This window comes from Geotrypetes seraphini, chromosome 1 (assembly GCF_902459505.1).
Source record: "Geotrypetes seraphini chromosome 1, aGeoSer1.1, whole genome shotgun sequence".
In the NCBI taxonomy this organism is placed as follows: Eukaryota; Metazoa; Chordata; class Amphibia; order Gymnophiona; family Dermophiidae; genus Geotrypetes; species Geotrypetes seraphini.
Window position 1 is genome coordinate 494630230 of NC_047084.1, and position 18857 is coordinate 494649086.

The 18857-nt window shown below is 44.6% G+C and overlaps 1 protein-coding gene across 1 annotated transcript in view; it reads right to left on the reverse strand.

Annotated features, from left to right (window-relative positions):
• LOC117351589 (guanine nucleotide-binding protein G(q) subunit alpha) overlaps positions 1 to 18857 on the reverse strand; it is a 246120-nt gene that overhangs the window by 81807 nt on the left and 145456 nt on the right. Inside the window, exon 3 of the mRNA XM_033927084.1 lies at positions 16042 to 16196. Within this exon, the coding sequence (XP_033782975.1) occupies positions 16042 to 16196 (155 nt within the window). The remainder of the gene's footprint in view (positions 1 to 16041; positions 16197 to 18857) is intronic.

Genomic DNA, 18857 nt, shown 5'->3' on the forward strand with positions numbered 1-18857 from the left:
ACTGTTATACTCTTATCTTGGTTATCAATCTGTGTAATGAATTTTCCTAGATGAACTCTCCTCAGTTTCTGCAGTACAGTCTCCTTTCTTTTGTTTCAAATTCCATCCTACTCTTAGGGCTCCTTTTACTAAGCTGCGTTAGCGATTTTAGGGCACGCAGCATTTTAGCGGCTAGAACTAACGCCAGCTCAATGCTGGTGTTAGTGTCTAGCGCACACGGCAATTTAGCGCACACTATTCCGCATGTTAATGCTCTAACGTGGCTTAGTAAAAGGAGCCCTTAATACACTAGACTTTTTGGGGGGTCTTAGGGTTTATTTTAAGAAAACTATGCCATTTTATTGACTGATATTTCAGAGGCTGTACATATGAACATTTTACTGTCACAGTGGGCAAATCTGGGATCTTTTAAGGCAGTGTTTCTCAACTCAGTCTTGGAGTAACCCCTGGCCAGTCAGGTTTTCAGGCTATCCACATTGAATATGCATGAAAGAAATTTGCATATAATGGAGGCAGTGGAACTCACTTGTTGGTCAATTACGAAAATGTTTGACAAGGGTAATTTCAGAAAACTATTAAAAACGCAGTTATTTGTTAATGCATTTTTCTAGGAACTGATCTTTGTGATTGTTCTTTTGATGGGTACTTTACGTGATTTTCTGATGATTATATGTTAATGTTTGTTTGATTGTATTTGTCCTACTGAATTATGTATGTAACGATATATAAACCGTTTAGATTTAAATGGTATATACATTTTTTAAAATAAATAAATAATTCATTGTGGATATCCTGAAAACCTGACAGGCCAGGGGGTACTCCAGGACCGAGTTGAGAAACACTGTTTTAAGGTAAGCTCACCTTGACAGCTAAACTGAACAGAGCTTGTGATGCTTTCAGGTCAGAACAAAAAAACAAAACAGAGTTGCCATACTGGGACAAACCAAAGGTCCATCAAGTCAAGAATCCTGTTTCCAACAGTGGCCAATCCAGTTCACAAATACCAAATACCTAGCAAGAGACCTACCGTATTTTTACGCATATAACGCGCGCGTTATACGCGTTTTTACCTACCACACATACCCCTCGCGCGTTATATGCGTGAGCGCGGTATACAAAAGTTTTAAAACATAGTTCCCACCCCGCCCGCCCCCCGATTCACCCCCCCCCCAGCAGGACCGCTCGCACCCCCACCCCGAACGACCGCTCGCACGCGCTCCCACCCGCACCCGCATCCACGATCGGAGCAAGAGGGAGCCCAAGCCCTCTTGCCCGGCCGACTCCCCGACGTCCGATACATCCCCCCCCCCCCCGGCAGGACCACTCGCACCCCCACCCCGAAGGACCGCCGACTTCCCGACAATATCGGGCCAGAAGGGAGCCCAAACCCTCCTGGCCACGGCGACCCCCTAACCCCACCCCGCACTACATTACGGGCAGGAGGGATCCCAGGCCCTCCTGCCCTCGACGCAAACCCCCCCCCCCCCAACGACCGCCCCCCCCCCAAGAACCTCCGACCGCCCCCCCAGCCGACCCGCGACCCCCCTGGCGACCCCCCCCACCCCCCTTCCCCGTACCTTTGGTAGTTGGGCCAGAAGGGAGCCCAAACCCTCCTGGCCACGGCGACCCCCTAACCCCACCCCGCACTACATTACGGGCAGGAGGGATCCCAGGCCCTCCTGCCCTCGACGCAAACCCCCCTCCCCCCCAACGACCGCCCCCCCCAAGAACCTCCGACCGCCCCCCAGCCGACCCGCGATCCCCCTGGCGACCCCCACGACCCCCCCACCCCCCTTCCCCGTACCTTTGGTAGTTGGCCGGACAGACGGGAGCCAAACCCGCCTGTCCGGCAGGCAGCCAACGAAGGAATGAGGCCGGATTGGCCCATCCATCCTAAAGCTCCGCCTACTGGTGGGGCCTAAGGCGCGTGGGCCAATCAGAATAGGCCCTGGAGCCTTAGGTCCCACCTGGGGGCGCGGCCTGAGGCACATGGGCCCAACCCGACCATGTGCCTCAGGCCGCGCCCCCAGGTGGGACCTAAGGCTCCAGGGCCTATTCTGATTGGCCCACGCGCCTTAGGCCCCACCAGTAGGCGGAGCTTTAGGATGGATGGGCCAATCCGGCCTCATTCCTTCGTTGGCTGCCTGCCGGACAGGCGGGTTTGGCTCCCGTCTGTCCGGCCAACTACCAAAGGTACGGGGAAGGGGGGTGGGGGGGGCGCCAGGGGGGGTCGCGGGTCGGCTGGGGGAGCGGTCGGAGGTTCTTGGGGGGGGCGGTCGTTGGGGGGGGGGGGGGGTTTGCGTCGAGGGCGGGAGGGCCTGGGATCCCTCCTGCCCGTAATGTAGTGCGGGGTGGGGTTAGGGGGTCGCCGTGGCCAGGAGGATTTGGGCTCCCTCCTGGCCCGATATTGTTGGGGAGTCGGCGGTCCTTCGGGGGGAGGGATGTATCGGACGTCGGGGGGAGGGCATCAGGCTTTCAGGATGGGGACAGACCTTCAAGGGGGGACAGTGCACGGAAGTCAGGGGGGGTGAACGGAGAGTCGGAAAGTCAGGGCGGGCGAAAGGAGCGTCGGGCAGCATGCGCGGTATACCCGTGAGCGCGGTATACCAAAGTTTTTGTACATATCATCGTGATTTCTGCGCGCTATACCCGTGTGCGCGTTTTATACGGGTGCGCGTTATTTGCGTGAAAATACGGTAAAACAGATTTTATGCTGCTTATCCTAGAAAATGTAGGTTTCCCCAAGTTTATCTTAACATAGGTACAAGATCCTTTATCCAAAATCCTTGGGTTTAGGCATATTTTGGTTTTTGGAATTTTTCAGATTTTGGAATGGTAACGTAAAAGATTTTCCTCTCCTCAAGTCCACATATTTTCTTACACAGACAATATCTTCCTCCTGTGTCTAGCCAAAGAATCCTTCAATGTTATCCTACAATACCTAACAAAGATTATGGAAGACCTGAGTTTCTGGACACAGAAGAACGTCCTCAAACTCAATAAACTGAAGACTAAAGTACTTTGGTTTGGAGACTATAATTCATTACCACACACAGATCTGGTGTGTCTACAGAGAGAAACTCAATATTGAGAAAACTTCAAAAGTATTAGGCATTATTCTAGACTCTCTTCAAACTTCTGGAGACCAGATTGACTCCTTGGTCAAAAAAATATTTTTCAGATTAAGCAAGTTCCACCTTAAGATAACCCAGTTTTCAAATAGTTGTGCAGCCTGTTTTACTCCCAAATTTGGATTACTGTAACTCACTGTACTATGGTATCACAATGGAAACATATGACTGGACATTAAAGCTTCAGAAGAATGCATGATATTGGCATGATAATATAATATATCTGCAGTTCTGAAATCACCAAAAAGGAATATAAGAGATTGCAACTATTACAGAACACAGTGGCTAGATTCATTTTTCAAGTAAACCAATTTGGGAAGACCGGTTCGCTTTTGGGAGAATTACACTGGTTGCCAATGAAAAAAAGAGTTCAATTTAAGATCGCTTGTACGATCCACAAGGCCATATAAGGAGAAAACTTAACAGCCTAGTATCGTTTATTCAGGTTATCTACTCCTTTCTTAACTCGAGAACACCACAACGACTCATGCTGACCTTCTCTTTTCCCCATGTTCAACGGAAAAAGTTATTTAAGTCTACCTTTGAATTTCAGGATCCTGAAGTGTGGACTAGCTACCTCTATATTTATGTCAGCTCCCTGTATTTTTTGCTCCATAAGACGCACTTTTTTCTACCAAAAAGTGGGTAGAAATCTCGGTGCGTCTTATGAAGCGAAGGTACAAATTTTGTTACCTCCCTGTACCATTGTAAAACCTGCCCGCACCACCTTTTATTAAACCCCCCCCACCCATCCCTCATCATTGCCCTCCTTTTTAACCTGGTAGTCCAGCATGTATCCTTCTTCCTTTGTCTCATTTCCCGGCCAGCGGCGCAGAGATCAGCAGCGCAGACGTCAGGAGCAAGCTTTACGCTCTCCCGCTCGGCCGCATGCTGATTTCCGAATGGCTGCCGTAGGTTCTCGTGAGAACTTACGGCAACCATTCAGAAAGCAGCACGGGGCTGAGCGGGAGAGCGTAAAGCTTGCTCCTGATGACTGCGCTGCTGATTTCTGCGCTGCTGATTTTTGCACCGCTGGCCGGGAAATAAGGAGGAGCCCGGCAGAGCAAAGGCTGCGAACACTGTCTGCAAGGTAGGTGCCTGGGCAGGGAGGGAGGGAAGCCGGCTGGAGCTGCTGGGCCCAGGAGCAAGGGAGGTGGGCTGGGGCCGATGGACCCACAAGCAGGGGATGGGTGGGCAGGATTTAAAAAGGTATGGACTGGGGGCTGGCTGGCTGGTTGGCCCGGGGCTGGCTGGTTTGAGGCTGGCTTGCCTGGGGCAGGCTGGCTGGCCAGCTGGCTTGGGGCTGCCTACCATTAGATGTGCCCACCACTTGATGTGCCCTGTACCCTGTCCCGGCCTACCACTAGACCACCAGAGGGGAGACAGGGTACACCATTTGGTTCAGAATTTTTTTTCTTGGTTTTTTTCTCCTTTAGAGGTGGGTATGTCTTATGGTCAGGTGCGCCTTATGGAGCGAAAAATATGGGTAATACAATTTCAGAAAAATGCTAAAGATATATCTCTGTTCTTTGTAATTCACTCGATGTCTATTCATCTCAGATCCTAGAAATCTTACTGTAACCTCAATGGACTATGTTCACAAACTTATTTTAAAATGCAATGAATCCTAGCTGAAATTTGTGGGATATAAGAAATTATATGGTATAGTAAGACCATAAAATTCTGTTACTAAAAGTCATGAGGGGAAGAAAAAGCCTCAAATTTATATAGAAGCACTATTCAGTTTAACACCTTCAGTTGCTTTCAATACTATCACAGGCTGAGACTGCCATTGAAAGTGGATTTCTGCATGGCAGATTTTTGATGCGGTTCTCTCCTGAAGCAGCCAATTGTGTTGGCGAAAGAAGGTCTCTTGTTGGGAACTGTTTGCTGGGAGCTTTGGGATTGCGAATGAGCAGAAATCATGCTGGATGTTTGAAGATAAGTCCCATTTTGTGATGTTAATCCTCTTGTGTGCACCTGACTGGCAGTTTTCATATTTAAACGCTGTATATAGCAAGTGGGAGGTTTTTTTTTATGCCTGTGATAGTATTGAAAGCAGATGAAGTTGTTTTACTGAATAGTGCTGTAAATTTGAGACTTTTTTCTCCCCCCCTCCCATGATTTAGTAACAGGGTTTTGAATGTGATACCTTTCAGTGACAACAATAAAAACAGCTTATTGAGAAATATTTTATTAGCATAAATGTTACCCTTTTTTGTTATTTGTAAAACCATAAAATTGACACCAAACTTTTCATTCAGCCATTGCAGATACACCATGATCAAGCTTCTTCAATATCTCAACTTTCTGTGCTATTGACAGAGATAAATGCTTCCTTTTCTGCTTCTCACTGCCACCCTGAGTGGAGTCTGCAGCTCTTTGTCATTTTTCCAGCCCTCTGACTTGAATTGCACAGAGAACAGGAGAAACACACACAACTGTGTTGGTTACTGTGTGTGCCATGTCAGGGAAATTAACTACTTCTAGTTTGCATCAAATTTCGGTTTTCGGAATTTCAGATAAAGGACCTTGTACCTATGATGGTGCCAATCAGTGACTTCCTTAGAGAGTAGCCTAAGGAAGTCCCTGATTGGCCTTTGGTTTGGCCAATCAGGGATTTCTTAGGTTACTCCCTAAGGAAGTCCCTGATTGGCTCAGGCACCTTGGGCTCCTCCCTTGGGAGGGGCCTGATGTGCCTGAGCCAATCAGGGCCTTAGGCCCCTCCCCATGAATCATATTCTGTACCGGGGTGGAGCTTAAGGCCCAGGCAGACGCATCGCTGGAGTCCGAAGGAGCAGGAGGGACTGCGCACCGCTCCTGCTCCAAACTTAAGGTACAGGGAGGGGGAGGGGGCATTGGTGGCTGGGCTGTTGTCCGGTGGCAGGAGGGAGTGGGCATCCCTCATGCCTTTTGGGATTTTTTTTTTGGGGGGGAAGAAGAAGAGGGGCCAATGGTAGGAGGGAGTGGGAATCCCTCCTGCCATAATTTTGAGGTGACTGCGGCAGCGAGGGGGCATTTTCGGGGGTTTGTGGAGGGAGTGGGAGGAGGCACCATGTTGCATGGAGGGGGCTTAAAATTTTTTTTTTTAAATCGGGCAGTTATTTTACGTGTGTAATACATGTAAAATATCTGCCCGATTAAAAAAAAAAAAAGAAAAAAACCCGGCAGAAGCCCTGACAGCAGTGACAGTAGGCTGCTTCTCCTGTCACTACTGTCAGGGCTCTGCCCCCAACTCAATTGCTCAATGAGCGATTGAGTTGGGAGTTTGTATGCAAATGATTTGCACCTCTGTGCAAACCATTTGCTAGCAAAAAAAAATAAATAAATAGTCAATCAATCGCTATTTTAAAATCAGCCAGGATTTGGCCAACGGCGACTGAATCGCTATCTAGTGAATCTGGGCCTTAGAAGCTTCACTGCATGTCCCCTAGTCCTAACATTTTCGGAAACAGTAAACATGCAATTCACATCTACCTGTTCCATTCCACTTCAGTATTTTATAAACTCCTATTATATCTTCCTTGAGATGGTTCTTCTCCAAACTGAACAGCCCTAGCCACTTTAGCATCTCTACAAGGAAGTCTTCCAAGTGAAATGTAAGGCTTTCGGTCCTATAAAGTGCTTTATTAAGTTGAAATGCACTTATGTCCATGCCTTATATCTTTAATCAACATGTTACAGATCTGTACAGCAAGGTAACAATGTGTATCTGAATGGCATGAAATAGAAATATAGATAGCTCAATGGCTGGTAGTCATAAGGGTCTTTAACTCCAGGAAGACAACTTACCTAAAGGCAGTAAATATACCTCCTCTCTAGCCATCCCCCTGTTTCTCTCATGCCCCTCTGCAGCCTGCCCCTATTGCACCCCTCTGCAGTCTTTCCCTGTCACTTGTTTTGCACTTCTGCAGCCTCAAACTGCTTCTTTTGGTCCTGAACAAAGACCTGGCTCTGCATTAGAGAGTTAGCAGGGACAGAAATCCCACCCATCCCCGCCAGGGTCCTCTCCGTCCTCACCCATACCCGTCAGGATCCTCTCCGTCCCCACCCATCCCCACAAGGAATTACCTCCATCCACGCCAATCCCCATAAAAAGCAGCAATTACTTTTGACAGGATCATCAATTCCACAGTTTCTTTTGTGTTTGCGCTGCTCTTTTCCTTGTGGAATCTCTTTGGTGGAACCCTTTTTTTGTTGTCTGTTCAGGTAATTAACTTATAAACCCCCTCTTTTACTAAGGCTGACCTGCCCATTATATTATATGGACGAACCCTGCTTTCAAAGCCTTCCATCCCTGTGGGAGTCCCGTTGGCTAGAGGGGGGTCCCCGTGGGAGTCCCGTGGGCCAGAGAGGGGTCCCCGTGGGAGTCCTGTGGGTTAGGGGGTGATTCCCGCGGGAACCACGGGATTCCCATGATCCTCGTTCCCGTGCAGACCTCTACTCTGCATACACTTGAACCACTCAGTTTAGGAAGCTGGGGAAGACTTGCCAAATCCCCTGAACCCTGAAGCTTAAGAATACACAGAGCCCAATCACCATGCAGGGTCGTGAGAAGCAGTTTGAGGCAGCGCTGTGGAAGGAAACTTTTTTTTTTATAGGGGGGGGGGGGTGTTAATGAAATCCTTTAGGTGCCGTAGTAACCTGGTACCTGGGATTTGTCAAGCCCTGTTCTAAGGGCCCTTAATATCTACCATTGTCTGCACCCAAAAGCAAAATGTTCAAAAAATAAATGTAACGATGGAGCTGTGCAGACACACAAACCAAAGCTTTGAGAGACAGAGAAGAAGGGAGAGAAAGAAATGCTGCTACCACCATATTAAGGTTAACAGGAAAGACAGTTGCCATTATAGTTCAGAGCAGTTTAGTCTCAAATCTACAGAACGGTGCAGTGAAAAACAGTCTGTTAAATGACTGGCCCACTGCATAATTCATGTCCAATAATGCTTAACAATGCTTTTGTATGAAGGAAGTCTATATTGCTCACAGAACTGTCATTAATCAGTCCAAAATATAATAATTTAGTTAATAGTTTCTAATCATATTACAGTATGTTACTGGATATGCACAATTTCTACTTGATTAAGACTTACTTTAGGTGTTTATTTTCAGTATGAAAAGATCTTTAGAGACTGGGATGAGGCTTTTCTCTTATCATGCTCCATCTGATGTTTTAACTGAACACTATGGGCTCCTTTTACGAAGCCGCGGTAGCGGCTTTAACGCGCGCAATGTTTAATCACGCGCTGCCCCCTGCGCTACCCGAAAAACTACCGCCTGCTCAAGAGGAGGCGGTAGCGGCTAGCGGTTTAGTGCGCACTACTACGTGCGTTAAACCACTACCGCGCCTTTGTAAAAGGAGCCCTATGTTCATTATCTTTTTAATTTCACCCATTTTTTTCTTCTATTCTCATTTTTTTTTTTTTTATTGCATACTTGTATCAGATGACTCAAATTCCCTGTCGATCATAGGCTGTAAAAAAGTCTTCCAATGCTGAGCCCTTTCATACCCTCTTCATGCCAGAGTGGCATTGTCCCTAATGTACAGTCATGTTCTGGGGCCTGGAATAGAGATCCCTTTCATGTGACTGAATCCAGCTAGTGACATGAGTGAGAACCTGGATAACCTCATTGCATTCAATTTTCATAAACCCTACATTCCTGGATTTATCAAGGGTTTACTCCCATTCAGTATTTTTTGAGGGACAAACGCTGAAAATCCAATCCCAGAGGGTCTTGCTTCTCTCTACACTATCAGAAATATAATAAATTAAAATTAAAGTATAAGATACAGAGATACACTCCTCCCTCAATATTCACGGGGGTTAGGGGCAGAGCCGACCCGCAAATATTGAAAATTCATGAATAACTTTTGGGCTGACTCTGACCCACCCTTGCCTCCCTCCTGCCTTCCCCCCGGCATCCCGGACCTTACCTGGTGGTCTAGCAATGTTTCGTGGCAGGAGCGATCTTCCTATGCTCCTGCCCTATGCAGATGAGTCAACCAAAATAGCTGCATGGGGCAGGAGCGTAGGAAGATCGCTCCTGCCCCAAAAGACCGCTAGACCACAAGGTAAGGTCCGGGAGGCGGGAGGGAGATTTCGGTTTTAGGAAATCACGAATAATCGAAATCGTGAGTCCTAAAACCACGAATCGGGTGGGGGAAGTATAATGATAATACCTGAACATGCCCTATATACATTGAAAAATTTCCAGGTGGGAACCTTTTATCTGAGGATGAAATTTCTAATAATTCATGAAGAAACAAACTTAAGAAATCAGCTGTTGCCCATGTATATGAAAATAGACTGTTTTGAACTATTTTTTTGTGCAGTAAGAGATGCTTCTGGAGTTTCACATGTGGTTCCTCATCAGTTACAGATTGAATATCCATGATTTACACAGCCCTGGAGAGAACTAAAGGACTGGAAGAATAATCTACCTGTGCTCCCCTCCCCCCCAAACACATACAGTGATCAAAACTAACCCTCTGCTACAACCTTCCTTAGTTTGGTTACACACCTAACAAAAGTTTCTGCAATCCTATGACACCTCAAAGCAAACTGTGTACAATCCTCAACCCCTTCCCACACCAGAAAAAAAGCAGCCATCTTTACTGGTGTATTCCACATTCTACAAGCTTCAGCCTAAACATGTTCAGCCTGCATTTCCTGTGAGATTAAAAAAGGTCTGATAAATTCAGACTAGGGCCAGCAGAGGAGGCACACATGCAGTGGCATAGTAAGGGGGAGGGGGAACCTCCGCAAGCGCTGTCTTCATGGGGCAGAGGCACCAGGGCCTCTCCGCCCCCACCCCAACATACCTCTTTAAATATTCGCTGGCACGAGCAGCATCTTCCAGTTGTTGCTCGTGCTGGCCTCCGCTCCCTTCTGACATCACGTCCTAGTTGCAGGACCAGGACATAACCTCAGAAGGGAACCGAGGCCAACACGAGAAGCAGGTGAACGATGCTGCTTGTGCTGGTGAACATTTCAAGAGGTACGCAGGGAGTGTGGTGCAAAGTGCGGCGAGGAACAGTAGGGGGTGTATGGCACGGTGATGCCAGGTGCCATTGTCCCGGGCACCAACCTGCCTCGCTATACCACTGCACACATGGGTAAATAGGTACTGTTTTCCTGCCAATGGAAGGACGGGGGTAAATTATCAGATTTTTGATGTATTAAACAGAGATATTATTTCGCTCCATTAGGATTCCAGTAGTAAACAAGCATTCATTTTGATGAGAAGGGGTAGTCTGGTACACTAGGACCATGTCTCACAACAGCTAAAATTCTGTTATTACAAAATATTTGTGGCCCCATCGAAAAGTCTCAGGGTGCTGTGTAAAGTTCTATATACAAAGATATAGAAAGATCAAATTTGTGAACAAAACCCAACTATTCCTAAGAAGTAAATGTTGTATGGGAGTTATGTCTGGGTCAGAGACTGAACTGAGACCTAGGATATTATACATTGATAAGTTATTACTATTCATACTCAGGAAATCCAGATTTCCAACCTTTGGTGTCTCTGGCTTGCTTTTCTGATTCAGTGTGTCCTATTAAAAAAAAAATCATAGCCATGCAGATAATAACACGTAATTGGAAGAATTATGATCACCTTAACTTTCCTTTTTGGTGGACGAACTTATGCTCCAGCTACAAATATGAAAAAATGAATGCTGAGATATTGGGGCATAGTAATGTATTTAACTTGGTGTGGGGTCCATTGGCATCTTTTATTGCTTCTATATAGTTGTCATTTCTCTTTAATTTTTGTCTGATTTCCTTACACATCCAGGGTGGGAATGTATTACTACTTTAAAAAAGAGTGGGTTATTGGAAGAATAATTGCATTTATATTATTGATTAAGTAAAGGGGTGGGGGAAAGATTACTTTTGAATATTTGTAAGTTCAAAGTACTTTTCTTGATTTGTTATACATTCAGATTCATATGTATTGCACTGTTACTACTTGAAAATCAATAAAGATTTATTTTTTTTAAAAAAATCATTCTTTGATATTCTCTCTTTTCTTATTTTCCTCCATTTATCTCGTGTCCTCCCTTCTTTTTCTAATTCAATTTACTCTTTTTGTCCTTGTCATTATGATGGATATTTTAATACCATCTTTTACGCCAATCTTTCTGCTCACTTCTTTTGATTCTGTTTTCTTCTTGCCTGTATGCTGTTATCACCCCATACTACTTCCGGTTTCTCTTAACTTTCTCCTCTGTTTCTCACCCCCTTCGTCTTCCTTTCTCTCCCACAATTCATTCTCCCCTCTCCCCCCCCAAAATTTAGTTTTCTCCCTGTGTGCCTATCCCTATCTCCATCATAGGTCCTATTTTTTTGTTTCTATTCACTTAGTACATGGTTCTTTTTATTTTATTTATTTAAATTTGGCTCATACCTTTTTCAGCTGTACTCAAGGCAAGTTATATTCAGGTACAGTAGGTTATTTCAATGTCCCTTAAGGCTCATAATCTAAGTTGTTTTCTCCATCCATCCTAGGTCTTCTGTCCTGCTCCCTCTATTCCTTAATTCAATAGGCTTCCTTCTCTCTACCCATTACATTACATTACATTACATTAGTGATTTCTATTCCGCTTGTGCCTTGCGGTTCTAAGCGGATTACATTAGAATATGGCTGGTCATTTCCAGGCGATGACAATACAATTATTTGTATAACTTTACAAACTTTGCATACCTAACTTTACATAACTTTTTGTACATAACTTTACATAACTTTACGTGGTGTTACTTTGTGTTACTTTACATTATCCTTACCTTACCCACCACTTATCATCTCTCTGCTCCTCTTCTATTCCGACTCCACTCTCTCACTATATTCTCAGTCATTTCTCTATTTCCGCTCCATTCCTCCCTCCATCTTTTATCTCCCCCTCTCTAAATATCCTTTCACAATCTCTAGTCATGTCACAACTGGATTACTGTAAACGCCCTATATCAAGGCATCACCCAAAAAGAGCTCGGAAGACTTCGAATCATCCAGAACACCGCAGTCAAACTTTTCAAAGCAAAAAAATTTGACCATGTTACCCCTCTCCTAATCAAAGCACGCGGGTTACCCGTATCTTTTCGCTTGACTTATAAAATTCTTCTCCTAACTTTCAAAACAAAAACGACACATTCCCAAGGATTCATCAACAGATTTCTCACCCCATATACTTCCTCACGCTCCAGCAATTATAACCTACTAGAGATTCCTTCGACCAGTCATATATTTTATAATACAACCAGAAAATCCATCTTCGCAATTGCGGCCCCAACATTATGGAATAACTTGCCATCTTACCTATGCAAAGATTCTTCTTTTTCCAAATTCAAATTCAACTTGAAGACATTTCTGTTTGCTGATGCCTTCAATTGTTAATTTCTCCCCAGCATTTCTCAACACACAGAATTTAAATTCAACCCCTCATTGTGTTTCCCTTTTAGCTCTCTCTTTCCTATCAAATATTGTATTTCTTCCCCTGCCTCTCCTGACCATGTCTGTATGTCATTGTGATCATCTGTTTTATATATTTTTAAAAATATTTTTAATAATGTACATCACTTAGTCATTTTATAAGCAGTATATGAAATAAAAAAAAATTGGAAACTATCTTCTATTTCCACGCCTTTACCATCTTTTCTGTATAAAAGTATTTCCTTAGATTACTCCTGAGCCTATCACCTCTTAACTTCATCCCATGCCCTCTCACTCTAGAGGGCATGGGATGAAGTTAAGAGGTGATAGGCTCAGGAGAAAAGGTGGTAGATGAGTGGAATAGTCTCCCGGTAGAGGTGGTGGAGAGTGTGTCTGAATTCAAGAATAGTGTGGGACAGGCACGTGGGATCTCTGAGGGAGGGAGGAGATAGTGTATGCTGTGGATGGGCCATTTGGCCTTTATCTGCCATCATGTTTCTATTTCTATCATCCTGTCCCTTATCTAGGGTTCTTTTCCCCTTTGTTCTCACTCTTCTATCCCTTATCATTATGTCCTCTACTCTTGATCCTCTCTTTCATATCACCCTCTGCTATTTATATGTCTTCTTTCCTTCCATTTTGCCCCTATTCTAGGTTTAAATATCCCCTCTCTTTTTCCTACACCTGAAAGCTCTCTAACCCCTGCCCTTCTCCCCAGCAATTCATGGTATATTAAACATTTGCCTCCCAAAGACCCCATTTGACCTCTAATGCCCATCAGCTTTCTGTTCTAACCTCCCATCCAAAAGCTTTCACATTTCACCTAATCTCCCCTAGCATGCGCTACTTCTTCCATTCTCTTCACAGTATTCATTTTTTTCTTTCCTCAAATCAGATCAGCAAGCATCTTGTTCCTCCCATCCTACCCTCTGACGTGACTTAAAACACTGGGTAACTCCCTCTTCCCCTCTACTGTCAGTTGAGTCCCGTCTACCTACAATTCTGAGATCTAACACTTACCATATTTTTCGCTTCATAAAATGCATTTTTTTTCCACCCAAAAGTGGGTGGAAATGTTGGTGCGTCTTATGCAACAAAGATATAAATTTTTAACACCCCCCGGGTGTTTTAAAAACAACCCCAGTACCTTTTTAACTCTCTGAATGGTGCCTTCAGTTCTCACGAGAAACTCCAAGAGACTTGCGAGAACTGAAGGCCCCATTTGGAGGGCGGCGCTGACCCAGGCAGGTGGGCAGAAAGCTCACGCCTGCTGGCCGACACTGAAAGAACCATTCAGAGGGCGGTGCTGACACACCGCTGGACCACCAGGCAATGGGAGATACTTAAGGAGGTGCGAGACAGGATGGGAAGAGGCGGCGCGGGCTCAGGCAGGCAGGCAGAGGGCTTGCGTCTGCCGGTCAATGCACCGTTGGACCACCAGGCAATGAGGGAGATTTGAAGAGGGACAGGGAGTGTTTTAAAAAGGGATGAGGGTTAATAAAGGTACTGTGGGTGTTTTTAAAAAGGCCCAACAGGGGGTGGGGGGTGTTAAAAATTTATATCTTTGCTACGGGACGAGGTGTTTTAAAAAGGGACGAGGGTTAAAAAAGGTACTGGGGTGTTTTTTAAAAGGCCCTACAGGGGGTGGGGGGTGTTAAAAATTTATATCTTGGCGACGGAATAAGGGTGTTTTAAAAGGGACAAGGGTTAAAAAAGGTACTGGGGTGTTTTTAAAAGGCCCAACCGGAGGTAGGGGATGTTAAAAATTTATATCTTTGCTACGGGACAGGGGTGTTTTAAAAAGGGACAAGGGTAAAAAAAAAGGTTATTTTTAATTTTTGTTTTATTGTTCTGCATACTGGAGGTTGCTCCCTGCTCTAGGAGAGGGTGGGGGTTCATGCTGTGGTATTCTTGATTATTGTTCCAGTTTTGTTTGGGACTTGTTTCTGTTTTGGGCTATGCCCTGTTTGTAATTTATTTTGGAAACCAATAAAAAATGTTATACCATAAAAAAGAGAGGGGGGATTAAAAAAGGTACTGGGGGACAGGTTATAGTACAGGGCAGTGCAGCGGGACAGGGTACAGAGCCTGACAAGGAGTGTAGGGTTAGGTGCAGAGCCTGGCAGGGAGAATTTGGTTCCGAATATTTTTTTTTCTTGTTTTCCTCCTCTAACTTTAGGGTGCATCTTATGATCAGGTCGTCTATTGGAGTGGAAAAATACGGTAGGTTATTGTCTGCTCCAACCCTACCCATCTACACAGGACAGGAGGGTGTACGGCTGGCATAGACACAGGTCAGCAAAAACTCTCCATTATATTCTATCTAGCAGGTTTAGAGGGGAACAGAAAAGAGAATGGACTGAACAGGGAGCCCATATAGCAAAGGAATGAAAAACAGAAAGAAATCTATTTTCTACTCCAGCATCTTTCTCCTATTTCCATACCAACTTGGCAGCACTATAAAATATAGAGAGGGGCTGCAGCATAAGTTTTGCTCTGCCTTTCACAGCCGCTACTTGGGCTTATTGCTCCAGTCCCACCCTTGTCCTCTGCAATACGGTGTGGTTGCAGCAGAGATAGGAGAAAGAAGTTGAAACAAGGAGTATAGCTACAGGCGGGCCTGGGTGGGCCTTGCCTGCCCAATCTCAGCTCAGGTCCACCCAGTCTCTTTCATGGCGCGAGCACGTGGTGGCGCCAGAACCAGGCTGCAGCGCCAGTCCCGCTCACAGCAGCACCACCCATGCAGCCTAGTGTACCACTTCTGAGAAAGGCCAAGTCACCACCTGCCACAGTCCCAGCTCTGGAGGTAGGCAGGGCTCGATGGCATGCTTGCACAGTTGCACTCCTCCAGAGTGGGTCTGCCTGCCCCCAAAATTGGTTGTCTATATTGGTTGAAACAGGAGATTTAGGGCATAGGACTCAGGATAATCATGCTAAGGCTGCTACTGCATATGTATAGGAAGGGTTTTCCTTTGGCACATGGTTTCAGAAGGAATGGCCTGGGGTTATAAATTATTACAGCACCATATTGGGATTAAACAATGTAGCCAAGAAAAAAAATAGAACTATCAACCAAAATTAAACATTTTAAACCTTTTCTATTTTTTGTATATTCTTAGAATATAATTTATAACATAATAATACAAACCCTGTGTTTGATATTTTTAGCTTGTTAATGACTTTTTAAAACTCTTGAAGCCATTAATTGTTAAGAAATGACCCTGCCCTCATCCTATTCACACTTCGCATCAATACTATTTAAATACTAAATTACATTAATTTTTATACGATACCCATCCAGGACATCTTAGGCTGAGCAGTGTGGGATAAAGCGTAGTTACATGGAAAATGTGAAAACCAAACATTAAACTTCAGTACTGTATATATTATTTAAATTTGTTTTCTAAGGGGGGGAGTACTATGTTTGTCTGTCTGAAACAAACAGAGAAGAAAATCAAGATAAGTAAGCAATACTTACTATTTTGTTGAGTCAGATAGCTGATACTCCCGTCGCCTGTCATAACTTTCTTGGATACCAGGATCATTCCATAAAGTTTTTATTGCATCTACATAGGGATTCTCAAATGATGACACCTTCTCTACATCAACATCTCGAACTAAATATGCATTGCCCTGTACCAAGATAAAGGCAAAGAGAGAATCTTCAGAATACTATATGTTATGCAAGAAGTTAATTCCTAGAATAAAATTGAATTCTTCATTTACAAAAACATGAAAGGAAATGTGCACCAGACAAAACATTGAGGTTTTTATCCAAGTTTTAATCTATAACTACCAAATCTATCACCACCCCCTGGCATCCCCACCTTCCCTACAGCCCTCTGGATGGAATTCAATTGGCAAAAGGAACTAGGCGCCAAAGCGGCTCACAATTCAACGTACATAATCTTTAAAACACACAAAACACAATCTGTATCCCCCACTATAACCCTTTCTATATTACACTATTCATAAATAGTTTAAAATCACTGAACTATAGACTGTGCTTTGTTCTGGTGGTATGCGTGGATCTGAGGCTTTTTCCCCTTGCTTAGAAGTGCGGCGGGCATTTACAGTCTATAGTTCAGTGATTCTATAAACTCTTTATGAACAGTGTAATATAGAAGGTTTATAGTGGGGTATATACAAATTTTCCCTTTCAATACAACCTATGGAGTGGAAGATTGATACAAGAAAAATTTCTTACCTGCTGTTTCCTCTTTTGCTGTCTTCCTTCTCAAGTCTGAACAGCGTGAGACCCACAATCTAGCAAGCAGTCAGCCTTACAGAGCTGCAACTTCAGAAGGAAAACCAGCAGCAGACGAATGCTACTTGCTGACTTCTGCTACTTGCTGACTTCCCCCTGCTAGCAGAAGGCAGCCACCATGGAGCACTCTTGAAATGTTATGGGAAGCATACAGTGGTGAAACAATTATTTATTTTTTTATTTAAAAGCACTTATATTCCTCACATCCAAACAATCTATGCTGCATACTCTCACAGACAGCTTCATTAGATGGAGAACAAGGCTAGAGCTAAGTAGACTTCAATGGTCTGTGCCCTGAAAATAACATGGACAAATCAAGATCAAGTCTATATATGTCTAAGTTCTTCTTTACCCAACGTGTGGTGGACACTTGGAATGCGCTTCCAGAGGACGTTATAGAGCAGAATACAGTACTGGGATTTAAGAGAGGATTGGACATTTTTCTGCTGGAAAAGGGAATAGAAGGGTATAAATAGAGGATTACTGCTCAGGTCCTGGACCTGTTGGGCCGCTGCGTGAGCGGACTGCTGGGCAAGATGGACCTCAGGTCTGACCCAGCAGAGGCATTGCTTATGTTATGTTCTTATGTTATGTTATGTGGTATCCCATCATACCTTATGCCAGGGGTCATCCAGTCTGCCCAGCAAGATAAACTCATAGCATAAGGCAGGGGTCTCCAAAGTCCCTCCTCGAGGGCCGAATCCAGTCAGGTTTTCGGGATTTCCCCAATGAATATGCATTGAAAGCAGTACATGCACATAGATCTCATGCATATTCATTGGGGAAATCCCGAAAACCTGACTGGATTCGGCCTTCGAGGAGGGACTTTGGAGACCCTTGCCTTATGCAATGAGTTTATCTTGCTGGGCAGACTGGATGACCATACAGGTCTTTTATCTGCCATCAAATACTATGTTACTATGTTAGTAACGGCATTTATTTGGGTATGTCTTCGGTCCGTATAAAAGCATTACAGACTGCTCAAAGACATTCTTCAAATAATACCAGATTGGCTTTTCATATGTTAAATTTAACAAAAGCTATGGAAGATTCAGCCTTCTCTGTATCTTTGGATGCAGAGAAGGCCTTTGATCGTGGTGCGCCCTTACCTGGAGTACTGCGTCCAGAACTGGTCGCCCTACATGAAGAAGGACACAGTACTACTCGAAAGGGTCCAGAGAAGAGCGACTAGGATGGTTAAGGAGTTGGAGGGAGATTAGAGAAACTGGGCCTCTTTTCCCTCAAACAGAGGAGATTGAGAGGGGACATGATCGAAACATTGAAGAGAATAGACTTAGTAAATAAGGACAGATTGTTCACCCTCTCCAAGGTAGGGAGAACGAGAGGGCACTCTCTAAAGTTGAAAGGGGATAGATTCCGTACAAACATAAGGAAGTTCTTCTTCACCCAAAGAGTGGTAGAAAGCTGGAACGCTCTTCCGGAGGCTTTAATAGGGGAAAACACCCTCCAGGGATTCAAGACAAAGTTAGACAAGTTCCTGCTAAACAAGAACGTGCGCTGGAAGGGCTAGTCTCGGTTAGGGTGCTGGTCTTTGACCAGAAGGTCGCTGCGTAAGCGGACTTGCTGGGCATGATGGACCACTGGTCTGACCCAGCAGCGGCAATTCTTATGCTTTTACCTTCATGCATCAAGCAATGGATTGGTTTGGTATTGGTTCCGGAATTATACAAATGATTCAAACCTTGTATAGTTCCCCTTCTACCAGATTATATATTAATAATACTTTTTTAGAACGTTTTCATCTGGAGAGGGGAGTTAGACAAGGGTGTCCATTATCTCCTTTGCTTTTTGATATTGTACTGGAACTCTTGCTATTGGCTATTCAACAGGCAAAGGAGAATCAAGGTATTACTTATGCAGGTCAGGAATATAAAGTCTCTGCCTATGCAGATAATATTTTGCTTCATTTGAGGAATCCTGAAACTTCCATTCCGCATTTACTGGATTTGATTGACCGATTTGGCAAATTTTCTGGCTAAAAAATAAATTGGAGTAAATCAGAGGTT